Genomic DNA, 13,388 nt, shown 5'->3' on the forward strand with positions numbered 1-13,388 from the left:
TTTTCACTGCATTTGCAAAAGAGATGAACTGCAGTAACATTTGATTGCAGTTTTTTGGTCATTAGTTTTGGTCAAATCATTACTTTGATTTGCTGAAAAAAACTTGAAATAACCAGGTTCTGATCTGCAATTGCTGTATTTGGGAAATGAATAAGTAAAATATATTAACAAGGTACACAGTATGGAGCAAGTTATTAAACTTAATTTTAATTGCTTAGTTATGAGAAGGTCTCAATTTTAGCATTTTAAATTGACTTTCAAATGAAACACCAGGTGCTAACCTATGTTTAATAAATTTTAGATTGCAAGTGAAAGTGAAGATTTGAATTTTGGGTAAAATCCGAAAGAACTACAGATGATGTAAATCAGAAACAAAAATAGAAATTGCTGGAAAAGCTGAGCAGATCTGGCAGCATCTGTGGAAAGAAATTAACATTTCAAGTCGAGTTACCCTTACCCAAAACGTTAACTCTGATTTCTCTCCATAGATGCTGCCAGATCTGCTCAACAAAATCCTAAAGTGAAATTTCAAATAAAATTGAAATTGCTGGAAAAGGTCCATATGGCTGGCAGCATCTGTGGAAAGAAATTAACATTTCAAGTCGAGTTACCCTTACCCAAAACGTTAACTCTGATTTCTCTCCATAGATGCTGCCAGCCATATGGACCTTTTCCAGCAATTTCAATTTTATTTGAAATTTCACTTTAGGATTTTGTTTTATTAGATAAGTAATTTGTGCCGTACAGAATAACATAATTCCCCACAATGTGCCCATCTGTCTATTTTGTAGAACAGTACAATTTGCCCCACTATTCACTCTTTCCCTATAAATATTCAAATTTTTCCGTTTAAATGTTTAATCGGTTTTCTTTTGCAGTTTTTACTGAATCTGTTTTCATTATCCTGACAGGCAGTGCATTCCAGATTTTATTAACATGCAATATTTTTTATATTTAAAAAAAATTCAGATCCTTTTTATTGCCAGTTACTTTTAAATCTGGATACAAAATTGGCTTGAAGGTAGGACTCAAGAGGATGGTGGTAGACAGTTGCTTTTTGTACTGGAGGCCACAAAGATCACTGCTTTTCACCATTTAATTATTGATTTGGTTGTGAATATAGGGGGTGTTAGAAACAAACTTAACAAAATTAGCCAAGACCACCAAAACTGGAAACAAGACAATTTATTTTACGATCTTACAAGAAAGGGCGTCAAATGCTAAAACAAATGAGGATTGAAACAATTGTCTTGGGGAATCACTGAGTCAGGAAATCGTTTGCATGATGATTCCCCAAGATTAGGGCATTTATATTTACATTATCTCCGAGGAAACCTCATTCTACTATTGTGCCTGGGGTAACGTGGTTATGGGGGGGTAGAGTGGCCAGAATACCTGTGAGCATTTCCAACTGACCTGTATAAAGCGGATGTGTTTCCTTTGTTCGGAACTTCTTTTGACTTGACTTTGCATGCCTGCAAAGAGTTGTCAAAGGGGGTCATCGAGCTTGTATAGGCTTTAATAAACTTTAACTGTTTACAGAAATTGGTGTGTGCAAATTGCATCTCGTGTGTGAAACCTTGGGAAAGGAACCTAACATATACTGGCAGCAGTGGGATTCCAACATACACAGAGCTTCCAGGTGGACTGAATAAGCAATCGTCTGAGTGTTGGTTGCATGAGATGGATGGGCCCACAAGGTAAGATTCACCTTGATCTCTCTGTCTAAACTTAACACTCAGTCGATCCCTCATCTCCTGGGACTCGGTGGGGATGGAATCTTTGAGGTAACTTGCACACATGCACACCAACGAGTCGCTTTCAGGAAGCTGGGAGGTTAGAGTGCCCCGAAGCTAGGAGGTTAGAGTCCTCTGGGTTTAATTGGGGTTCGAGTCTTCGTGAGAAGTAAAGTGAACAAGAGGTTAAAGTTCTGTAGGTAAAAGGGGGTTGAAGTTCCCTGGAAAAAGGAAGTTTGGAGTCCTCTTGTGGTGAGGTTTGAGGCTCCGGAGATTACAATCATGAGGTTTGAGGCTCTGGAGCATTTTAAAAAATTATAAACGAGGATCTTCAAAGAAAAACGTTTAAACAAAATTTGATACTTAAAGTTATTGCCTTTATCCCTCACACCTCCCTTTAGAATTACTTTTAGGACAACATGGCGTCACCGGGAAAGGGGGGAGAAAGTGGATACTGATTAAGGATGATCAGCCATGGTCATATTGAATGGTGGTGCAGGCTCGAAGGGCAGAATGGCCTACTCCTGCACCTATTGTCTATTGTGGAGCCGGTCTGCTTGGATCCTGACAATGAAGTGCATTGACTGCCATGGAAGTTTTGTTCAGGATTTTGTTGCGGGAGTCTCAGCTTCTGGGCTGTCGACTTGACTCAAAGAGTATTTCTTTTGGGGGACAGGAGTGGCATGGACTGCAGCAACATCTGCTCCGCTACAGGGGTTTTCTCTTTTTATAAGTGTAATTTAATTGAGAAGATGTGAAAAAAAATGAGAAATGCTGAAATTACGGTTGTACTAATATTTGGATCAAAAAAGGAAGTTTCAATATAAATTATGTCATTCTGAAAGTGTTTGACATTTAAATATTTTGGTTTGTTAAAATACTGGTTCAGAAAATCCTTTTAAGTAACTGTTTTGCCTTATTTGAATTAGCATCTCAATTCAATGTGCTTTGTGCAGTATGTAATAGGGCAGATTTTGTTTTTACATTAATATAATACAGCATTAGGTTCTGTTTAAAATGATCAAACTTGTAACTTTAAAACAAATTGATTGAGGACCTTGAGCCCCTGACGTTTTTGAAATTCTACAATGCCTGTTTCAAAAAACTATTGTGTCAGTGGTCATGCTTTAGCCAGATAGAGTATTGTATTAAATATCTTTGTTTCCGGATGAAGGGCTTTTGCCCGAAACGTCAATTTTCCTGCTCCTCGGATGTTGCCTGACCTGCTGTGCTTTTTCAGCACCACACTCATGACTTAAAATATCTTTGCTGTTTTGTTTAATGCAGTATACTCACAAAATAAAGAGTGCAATTTAATTTTGACATTTTGTTAAGATTTTAGACAGTATTAGAACTTGAGGCTGAGCTGTTTCAGTTCTGTCAAATATTGTTAAAACTTCATTGGCCCCTTCATATTGCAAATTCAAGACTGTTGACCTCTATCAAAGTTGCCACTGTAATTCTGACTGTTTTATCTGAGAACTTACATCTGGAGAACATATTTAGTATATTCTGCACTTGTTTTCCACAAATATTTGAGATTCAAATCTGAACTGAAACTGCCTCTTCAATGGCAAAAGTACAGGAAGCATTTTGTTCTCTTGCTGTTCCAGATTTTTGAAATACATTTCCTATCAGCTTTCACCTTCGCCAAGTAGTAATTTGTCAAAGGAAGATACTTTTTGAATAACCTGAATGAGATCCCCTGAGGGTTTGATTTTAGGGCCATTGATTGTTGATTATAAATGACTGAATTTTTTAGGCAGTACAATTTAGAAGTTTGTGGATTGTATAAAACTTGATAATGTTATAAGTAGTGAACAGAGTAACAGACTTCAAGATGACTGATAATGTTGATATAGGCAGACACAATTTGGTGTAGTGAAATGTGTATATATCTTAATATTGATAACCACCTTGGCAAGGAAGGAATGAGAGAGGAAATGCAGAGATACTTTCAACAGCTAACATCGTCTCTAGAGTTTCTCCATTCACAGGTAAAGCACGCCTTCAGACACCGCATACCCCTTCTCAACCTGATCCGACGGATTCAATCAACTTCCCAGCTATGAGCACGAAAAGTGAAGAAACTAACAATGGTGAAGAGGAGGTCGGTATCGTTTTGTCAGTGGCCTTTCTATGGATGTGAATCCATGTGAGCTTTACCTACTCTTTCGATCATTCAAGGGATATGAAGATTCACTGATCAAGCTAACATCACAACAGCCAGTTGGCTTTGTTACATTTGACAGCAGAATGGGAGCAGAAGAGCAAAGAATGCTGCGTTCATCTACCCTGCTGTTGCAGGTGCAGCTGCCACACTTCACGCTCAGATGTGCTTGTAATGATGATCTGAAAGTATCCTTGATCTGAAACGTCTCTACAAGGATGGAAGTCTTGCCAGCTTTGTTAAGTATTTAACTGCATTTATCCAAGAATTCAGATTTCTCGATGGAGTGGTATGCGAGGACAGACTGGTTTTTGATTTCAGGTTGAACTTTACTAAAGGAGATTTTGGATAACTGGCTCGTTTGCGCTCAACTTGGGGTGGAGTGGTCACTGAGGACTATGGATTTCAGAACGCTTTTTTCCACGTGAGAGGATCTTGCAGATTCTATGTACTGCATGGACTCGTAATTTTTGTTGTTATATTCATTGCATTTTGTGCATCAATAATGTGTTTAAATACTAGCTGTCAGAGTCTTATGAAAGCTGGTATTGTCATCTAGGTGGTTATCACGGAATGATAAAAAGGTAGAATGTGTCACACCTACATTGTCTGGGGAAGTAGTGGAGCCAGAACTTATTTGCAGGGATGAGCCGAAGCTAGGACATATCGCACCTACGTTGTCTTGGGGAATCATAGAGTCAGAAAACCGTTTGCATAACGATTCCCCAGGATTAGAGCATTTACATTTGCATCATCTCTGAGGATGGCATCATCTTCTCATTGTATCTGGGGTAACGTGGTTATGGAGGGAGACCGGCTAGAATACCTGTGAGCATTACCAACTGACCTGTATAAAGAGGATGTATTCCCTTTGTTTGAGGTCTCTCTTAACTCACCTGTGAAGAGTGTCAAAGGGGATCACCTAGCTTTGTACAAGCTTTAATAAACTTGAACTGTTTGCAGAAGTTGGTGTGTGCAAATTGCATCTCGTATGTGAAACCTCGGGAAAGGAACCTAACTATGGATGATATCTGATTTATTGCTGTCACATGTATTAAGATACAGTGAAAAGTGTTGTTTTTCATGCAATATAAAGAGCATCAGGGTAGCAGAACAGAGTGCAGAATACAGTGTTACAGCTGCAGAGAAGGTGCAGACAGGGAGATCAGAATTAACATTTGACAGATCATTCAAACGTCAGATAACACCAGAGAAGAAGCTATTCTTGAATCTGTTCATATGTGTATTCAAGCTTGTTTATCCTTTGCCCGATGGAAGAGGGTGGAAGAGAATATAATGGGGGTAGGAGAGATCTTTGATTTTGTTGCTTGGTTTCCAGAGGCAGGGAGAAGTATTGATGGCGTCAATAGATGGAAGGCTGGTTTGCGTGATGGACTGGGCTGTGTTCACAATTTTCTGTAATTTCTTGTGCTCTTGGGAAGAGCAGTTGCCAAATCACACTGTGATGCATCCAGATATGGTGCTTTCTATGATGCATCTATAAAAATTGGTAAGCGTGGATATACTGAATTTTCATAGCCTCATGAAAAAGTAAAGATTTTGTTGAGCCTTCTTGACCATTACATTTACATCGGTGGACCAGGACTGGTTGTTGGTGATCATCAATCCCAAGAACTGATGCTCTCGCTCATTTTCACCTCAACATCATGAATGGAAACGTAATGTGCCCTCCACTCGCCTTCCTGAAATCAATGGCTAGCTCCTTCATCTTGTTGACATGGATGGACAACACTCAATCCCTTTCCTGTATTCTGTCTCATTGTTATTTGAAATCTGACCTACAATGCTGGGGTCATCAGCACATTTGTGAGTGGAATTGGGACAGAATTTGACTAAACTGACATGAGTATACAGTCTGTTTTGATATAACATTTCCTGTGCGATCCTGCATTATATGAAAATTATTTTTAATAGCAGCACTATTTAAACCAATGGGGCCAGAAACGTATTATAGCCCCAAAACAGGTAAGGAAAGTTCACTTTCTCCAAGTAATGGTCCAAATTCCTCAATCGCGTATTAGCCAATTCACGTTGAAGAAAAGCGGTATAGCAGATTCCAACTGTACAAGGAGTTTAGTATGGGGCTGAGTATGCATCCTTACAGGGCACTGATGTTGAGGATTACAGTGGAGGCGGTGTTGTTGCCAATTCTGACAAGTTGCAGTCTATGGGTCAGAAAGTTGAGGCTCTAATTACAGAGGAGAGATGCAGAGACCTAGGTCTTGGAGTTTAGAGATGAGTTTGTTTGGAATTTGGTGAAGGCAGAACTGTGTACTTGTACGTAGGAGTCTGATGTATCAGCTTTGTTAACCAGATGTTCCGGAGATGATTGTAAGGTCAGGGAGATGGCATCTGCTGTGGACGTGTTGCACTGGTAGGAGAATTGCAAAAGGTTCAAGACCATTTGTAGGCTGGTGTTGATGTGAGCCACAACTAACCTCTCGAAGCACTTCATAATTATGCAGGTCAGAGCCCATGGGTAGTGGTCATTTAGGCACACGGCATGATTTTTCTTTGACACTGGGATGTTGGTTGGAACTTCAGATCATAGTAAGGAGAGTTAAAGATGTCTGCAAATACTCTTGCCAGCTGGTCCGCATAGGATCCAAGTGCACAGTCCGGGACTCCATCCAGGCCAGTCGCTTTCAGTGGATTTATTCTAAAGAAAACCGGTCTAACATCTGCAGCAGTGACCATTGGTACTCATGCACCCGAGCTGTTGGAATAGGTGACATCATTTCACTGACTTTCTCTTCAAAATGAAATTAGAATGCTTTGAGCCTGTTGGGAGGGTATGTACTGTTGTCAAGATTAGAGTGATGCTGGGAAAGCATAGCAGGTCAGGCAGCATCCGAGGAGCAGGAAAATTGACGTTTCGGGTTAAAGTCCTTCATCGGGAATGAGGCTCATTGCTGATGAAGGACTTTTGCCCGAAATGTTGAGTTTCCTGCTTCTTGGATGCTGCCTGAACTGTAGTGCTTTTCCAGCACCAGTCTAATCTTGATTCTAATTTCCAGCATCTGCTGTACTCACTTCCGCCTAGGGGATGTACTATTGCCTGCAATTTTGTTTAACTTTGCTTTGTAGTCTGGTCTGTTGTGTAATCCTTGCTGCAAACAACAGGTATCCGTGTGGTTGGTCTTGGTATCAAGCTTAGTTTGCTATTGTGTCTTATCATCTCCGATGGCCTTATGAAGATTGTACCTGGATTTCCTGTATTGACAGGGTTGCCCGACTTACGCTGGAGACCTGGAGTTCGGTGGGGAATTGATCTCTGGTTCATCCATGGTCCCCGGTTGAAGAACATTTGGGTTAATTTCTTCAACATGCAGTCTCCTACATAGTGATGATTTGAAGTCCATGACAATAGCTTGTTGAGGTTGGCAGTTGAGTTCTTGAATACGGACCAATCCATTGATTCTAGTCAGTCCTGTACAAACCCTTCCATTGCCTCAAATCAGCACTACACTACTTTCTGTACTGCGCCTTCCTGCTTCAATTTCTGACTGCAATTGTTTGATATTTGTCTTGATTTAATGGTACCAGCCCAAAATGAAATATGAAAAGCAGTGTAAGGTTTATCAAGGAATTGAATTGGAATAAAGCCCCTTTTTGTTTTCATTATTTTAATTAAAATGTAAGTGGGAGATTAAGGGAAGCGCTGTTTGGACTACACTGTACTTAAAACATAAGATTCTGTTATAGATCAGCTTGAGGCAGTGTGACAACTTTTGTAGAAATCCTGACCAAATGTATGTTGGACTGTTGATAATTATTCAAGGATTAACTAGTTGCAGTAAAGTACATCTGTTTTCAGTGGTTGACTTTAAAAGTTATCTTTATTTGTGCTTAGAAAAGAACAATGGAAATTATTATATTCTAGTCTTAATGGACTTTTAATCGGTTTTATTCCCTGTCCAGAAACCAACATGTGGTTAGTACCAGATATCAAAGGTGCAATCGTCCAGGGTGGATATGGGCACAGCAGTGTTTATAATGCGATGACAAAATCAATTTATGTGCATGGAGGATACAAAGCATTTACAAACAATAAGTATGGTTTGGTGGATGATCTCTACAAGTACACAGTAACTACCCGTACTTGGTAAGTGGACGAGTCAAACATTTATTCAGTTAATTTTTATTGCAGCATTTGATTTGAAATGAAAATACCTGAATGTTGGTGAGTATCTTAATAACTTGAATTAGTCAATCCATTTTCTGTTCTTTATACCTTTATAGTGCTAGATAGGAAAGTTGAGAATAGTTTGCCAGTGAAAGTGTAAACATTTGTGGTCTTTCAGTACAGTGTTGCATTTGACTTTGTTTATGACTTTTGCATTTTTAAATTGACTTCCTTTAGGAGTTTGAGATATATTTTAAGAGTACATTTTACTGCAGATTTACTATATTTCAGAAATTAACACATATCAAAAATCTAGAATTGGCATGCAATGAATGTAATATATGACCTCCTTGGAATTATTTTGATCAATTATTCTTAGCACTTTGTGTTTTTCTGTCTTCAGAAATATATTTACTTATATAATGTCGCTGTTAATCAAAGGTTGCAAAGTGCTGTGTAACTAATGAGCTGTTTGAAGAGCAGTCTTATGGAAGCCATGGTGTGGAGGAGCTGGTGTTGGACTTGGGTGGACAAAGTTAAAAATCACACAACACCAGGTCATAGTCCAACAGGTTTATTTGGAAGTACTAGCTTTCAGACTGGTGCTGTCTAATCAGCTATCTGATGAAGGAGCAGTGCTCCGACAACTAGTGCTTCCAAATAAACCTGTTGGATGATAACCTGGTGTTGTGTGTTTTTTTTTACAGTGTAATTGAAAACTTTCTAATTAGTTTACATTATGCATGATGACTTCTGAGTGAGTAAAATAACTTTGGAAAGTTATATTTCTTTTGTGTGTGAACAGATTGTTCTGCCACTTAAATATATCTGATAAAATGCCCTAATTTTTGTGACATGTTTACAATGTGAGTAAAGATTCCCTCAATACCGAAATTATGTAGTTTTTAATCCGTAGCGGAATCATTTTTGATAAAGATAATCAACTAAATCATCCAACAAAGATCTACTCACTTTGCAAGAATTCCCTAGTGATGTTGGAGAAACTTTGGTCTTTTATCACATCAAGCATACCATTTAGAATTGATTGGAAATCTTTTTATTGCTAAAAAGTACATTCTATGATGAACTCAAATATGACCCATCTTTGAATCAAAATGATCTTCTAAAAGCACTGTAAAATGTAACCTAAGTTGAAGTTCTTGTTGATATTGTAAATAAAGTTTTAATGATATATTCATCCTTTAACTGGAACTGGTCACCAATGTAATCTGTGATAAAGGATGTTGAATTGATTACAAAGGAGCTTAGCAAATTCTCAAAACCAAGAGAAAATTAAATTAAGGCTCAAAATGTTCTATGTAGTTCCATACATTGTAATAGTAAACTAATCAGTTTTGCTCATTCCAATACTTGACAATTATATTGCCAAGCAACCACTCTGGTGCTGAAATTCAGAATTCAATTAGTATTACAGATTTAAAGAATGAAGGTTAAATTGATTCTTTTAAATATTTTCTTTTTCATTTACAGCTTTCTTAATCATTTTGATCCCGTTTTATCTCTCTTCATCTCCGCTGTCATTTTTGGATTCTGGACATCATTTAAATTGAATTTATATTTCTAATTTAGATTCTGCATGTCTAAGTGAGGTTTCTTCAATCTGATTAAAAGGCCTGCTGTTGTTCTGTTTGCATTTGGCACAGATTTCCTGCAGTGGAACTGGAATGGATGCCTATTGGTACCATGTTGCCATTCAGAAAGCTGAGAAAAACCTGTGGGTAGCTGTCAGCGTGGTATATAGCAAGCACCATGTTTTTGCTGGTTGCTGTTTATTGACTTAAGAAATTAGAATGGAAACTGTTGATGAAAAGTAACAGTATTTTAGATAGGAAGTGGATATTGGAATTTGAATATGATTATTATTGTTAGATATTCCTACTTAGAGTGAGGAAAATGCATTAATTATTTCATGGCAAATAAAAAGGCATTTAATTCATTTGCTTCAAATTTCTTTTTAAATTTGAGCGAATTGTTAATTCAACAGGAATAATGTCTTAAGGTTTACACCTGTATGCAGTTGTTTGACCTAATTCTTTAAATACAATAACAATATTTCCATTGTCACAATTATTGTTTGTATTTTAAACAGTAATACCTGTGAATAACTGGCCAGAGGTTTTGGGATAAATTTTGTAATGCCACTTATTAGCAGGATGCATACAATATAATGAATTATTTGTGTGAAAAGCACTTGAGCATTGGACAAATTATCATGAAAATACTGAAACCACTTATTTCTGTTGCTCTTGGCCTTTTTGTTCACTTCTATAGATCCTTCAGTTAAACATGCAATTCAACTAACAGTTTCTTAATTTATTTGAATATTTGCCTAGGGCAATCTGTGGTTGAGGATCCATTTCATTGTAAATGTCATGGAAATGAGTATTGATTTTCATGCAGTGGCACCTTTTTAAATGCCACCCATCTTTAGCAATTTGACATTGGTTACTTCTATTTTTTTAATGCAAGTTTCAAGCTTTGAAAGCAGAGGAGAGCAACCTAGAGGCCTGTATAGCAATGATGCACTGTACTTAATGATTATCAATAAAGCCTAACTGTAGAACCAACAAAGACAATTCATGCAATTGTTACGATATGGGACCCCCCCCCCAATTAAAACCGTCAACACAGAAAAGATTTCTCCCGTGCAGTAATCTGTGAAAATTTGAGAGGCCAAGAACTATTTAAAGTAAAAATTATTTCTTAAAGTATAACAGGCAATAATTAACTAAGAACTATTTACAACTTCTTCCTCTAACCTATCGTTTACTTTCCCTTCTAGAATACTGGTCCAATTAAACCCCTGGTTAAGATTTACCAAAAAATTCACATTTCAATACCAGCCAGCTATCAAATCTTTCCTTCTTTCTTTCTCTGTCTTCTTTTCTTCTTCTTAGGGATTATGCTTTACAGGTCGCTGATAGATAAAGGTACCTTTAAGGGAGCTATTTTTCAGGCAGTCCAAACATGCTAGCAGTTTTCCCTCAAGTGTTCACATTTTCCCGGTCTTAAAACCCAAAGCATCAAATTAAAAACCATTCATTGGCTTTTAATATTGTCAATATGCTAAATTCAAATTTGATTGGAGTCTGGTATTTTTTGGGATATAATTTAAACTGATTTGCTCAATTCAAATTTGTTTTTGTCTCCTGGCAACCAGCTACTCTAGTTGCAGGACCAAAATGTTACATTGTAACTTTATATATATTCCCGACAGCGTGGAAACAAGCCCTTCGGCCCAACCAGTCCACACCAACCCTCTGAAGAGTAACCCACCCAGATCCATTTCCCTCTGACTTATGCACCTAACACTATGGGCAATTTAGCATGGCCAATTCACCTGACCTGCACATCTTTGGATTGTGGGAGAAAACCGGAACATCCAGAGGAAACCCACGCAGACATGAGAAGAATGTGCAAACTCTACACATTGTTCAGAGCACTTGGTGATGTCAGGTAGTTCTGCTAGTTTTTAACTTTTTTAAAAGTACAGTACACTTCTACACCTTCATAACACCATGTATAGAAATGACAATTTGACTTTTAGATTAGATTAGATTAGATTAGACTTACAGTGTGGAAACAGGCCCTTCGGCCCAACAAGTCCACACCGCCCCGCCGAAGCGCCACCCACCCATACATTTACCCCTTAGCTAACAATACGGGCAATTTAGCATGGCCAATTCACCTGACCTGCACATCTTTGGACTGTGGGAGGAAACCGGAGCACCTGGAGGAAACCCACGCAGACACGGGGAGAACGTGCAAACTCCACACAGTCTGTCGCCTGAGTCGGGAATCGAACCCGGGTCTCAGGCGCTGTGAGGCAGCAGTGCTAACCACTGTGCCACCGTGCCGCCCACCAACACGGTGGACTTGTCACAACATTCTGGGGTGATGCACTGGAAATCAAAGTCCATTATTCTCGGAATCATCACATGGAAATTTAATTAAACCACCAATTTTCCCAATTGCATCTAATCATCCAATTCAAGTTTAAATACTGCACACTAGGTTTTTTCATTAATAGGAAAATAACAATTTATTGTAATCAAACTGGTTTGAACAACAGCAAGAAAGAAACTTGAATTCTCCTTTTTAAAAATTCCCACACATGTACCAATGGACTTGTAGTGTCAAGATAAGGAAGGGGAAAAGTCAAAAAGCACAACTTTTGCACTACTCCAGATCACAAATGTTGATGTGTTGTTTTATTTCAGTTTTCTTTTGACTTATTACAATTTTTGCTAATGATACAAGGTTGTGAATATCTTGATTCTCAATTTTTCTGGAATCAGGGTTGAGGATTCACCAAATCAGTGCCTCTGAAGGAGGTTTTTCCCTTCTACTTTTCAACAAGAGAATTCACAGACAGCAGTTTATTGGGAAATGATGAGTGAGATTAACTACCAAGAGATTTTCTGTGACTGCTCCACCCAAAAAGAAACATTCAGGTGTTGTGTCTTTGCAAACAAGAAACATCTCACCTAATGTCCAGATATCACCCTGTGTAGCCATTTGCTCAGCAACTAATCAAATGATTATGATGTTGAAACCCTCCTGGGTTCACATCAACTGGTCCCACCTGATAATTTGTCCAGAGACAGACTTTTGATTGAAAAAATTATCTAAACATATTCCTGAGAGTTGAGGTGTCTAGAATCTACTCCATCAATTGAATATAGCAACATTGCAGATGCCACTTTTAATGAGATTGAGTAATGCATTTTTAAAACTCCATCAGTATCTTCTATAGTTTTCTTGGTATAAAGTGGTATCTTAATCCAGTATATGGCTCGGTGATTAACACTGATGCCTCACAGTGCCAGGGACCTGGGTTTGACTCCAGTCTTGGAGTAACTGGCTGTGGAGTTTCCACGTTCTCCCTGTGTCTGTGTGGGTTTCTACCTGAGTGCTGAAAATGTGTTGCTGGAAAAGCACAGCAGGTCAGGCAGCATCCAAGGAACAGGAGAATTGACGTTTCGGGCATAAGCCCTGAAGAAGGGCATTTTCAGCTTTGATTTCCAGCATCTGCAGTCCTCACTCTCTCCTTTCTACCTGAGTGCTCCAGCTTCCTCACTCAGTCCAAAGATGTGCACGTTAGGTGCATTGGCTTTGCTAACGTAAGTATTATTCAGGGATGTGCAGGTGAGATGGGGTAACCATTGAAAATTCAGGGTTTTGGTGTGGTGGGGGTGGGGGTGGGGGGGGGGGGGTGGTAGTTGAGCTGGATCTAGGTGGGATGCTGTTTGAAAGGTTGGTGCAAACGTGAATGGCCAAATGGCCTCCTTGCACTGTAGGATTGCTATGATTC

The 13,388-nt window shown here is 38.6% G+C and overlaps 1 protein-coding gene across 1 annotated transcript in view; it reads left to right on the top strand.

The window, feature by feature from the left end:
• atrnl1b (attractin-like 1b) overlaps nucleotides 1-13,388 on the top strand; it is a 904,204-nt gene that overhangs the window by 161,083 nt on the left and 729,733 nt on the right. The window contains exon 9 of the mRNA XM_060841800.1: nucleotides 7,849-8,032. Coding sequence (XP_060697783.1) covers nucleotides 7,849-8,032 — 184 coding nt within the window. The remainder of the gene's footprint in view (nucleotides 1-7,848; nucleotides 8,033-13,388) is intronic.

This window comes from Hemiscyllium ocellatum, chromosome 22 (assembly GCF_020745735.1).
Source record: "Hemiscyllium ocellatum isolate sHemOce1 chromosome 22, sHemOce1.pat.X.cur, whole genome shotgun sequence".
Lineage (NCBI taxonomy): Eukaryota > Metazoa > Chordata > Chondrichthyes > Orectolobiformes > Hemiscylliidae > Hemiscyllium > Hemiscyllium ocellatum.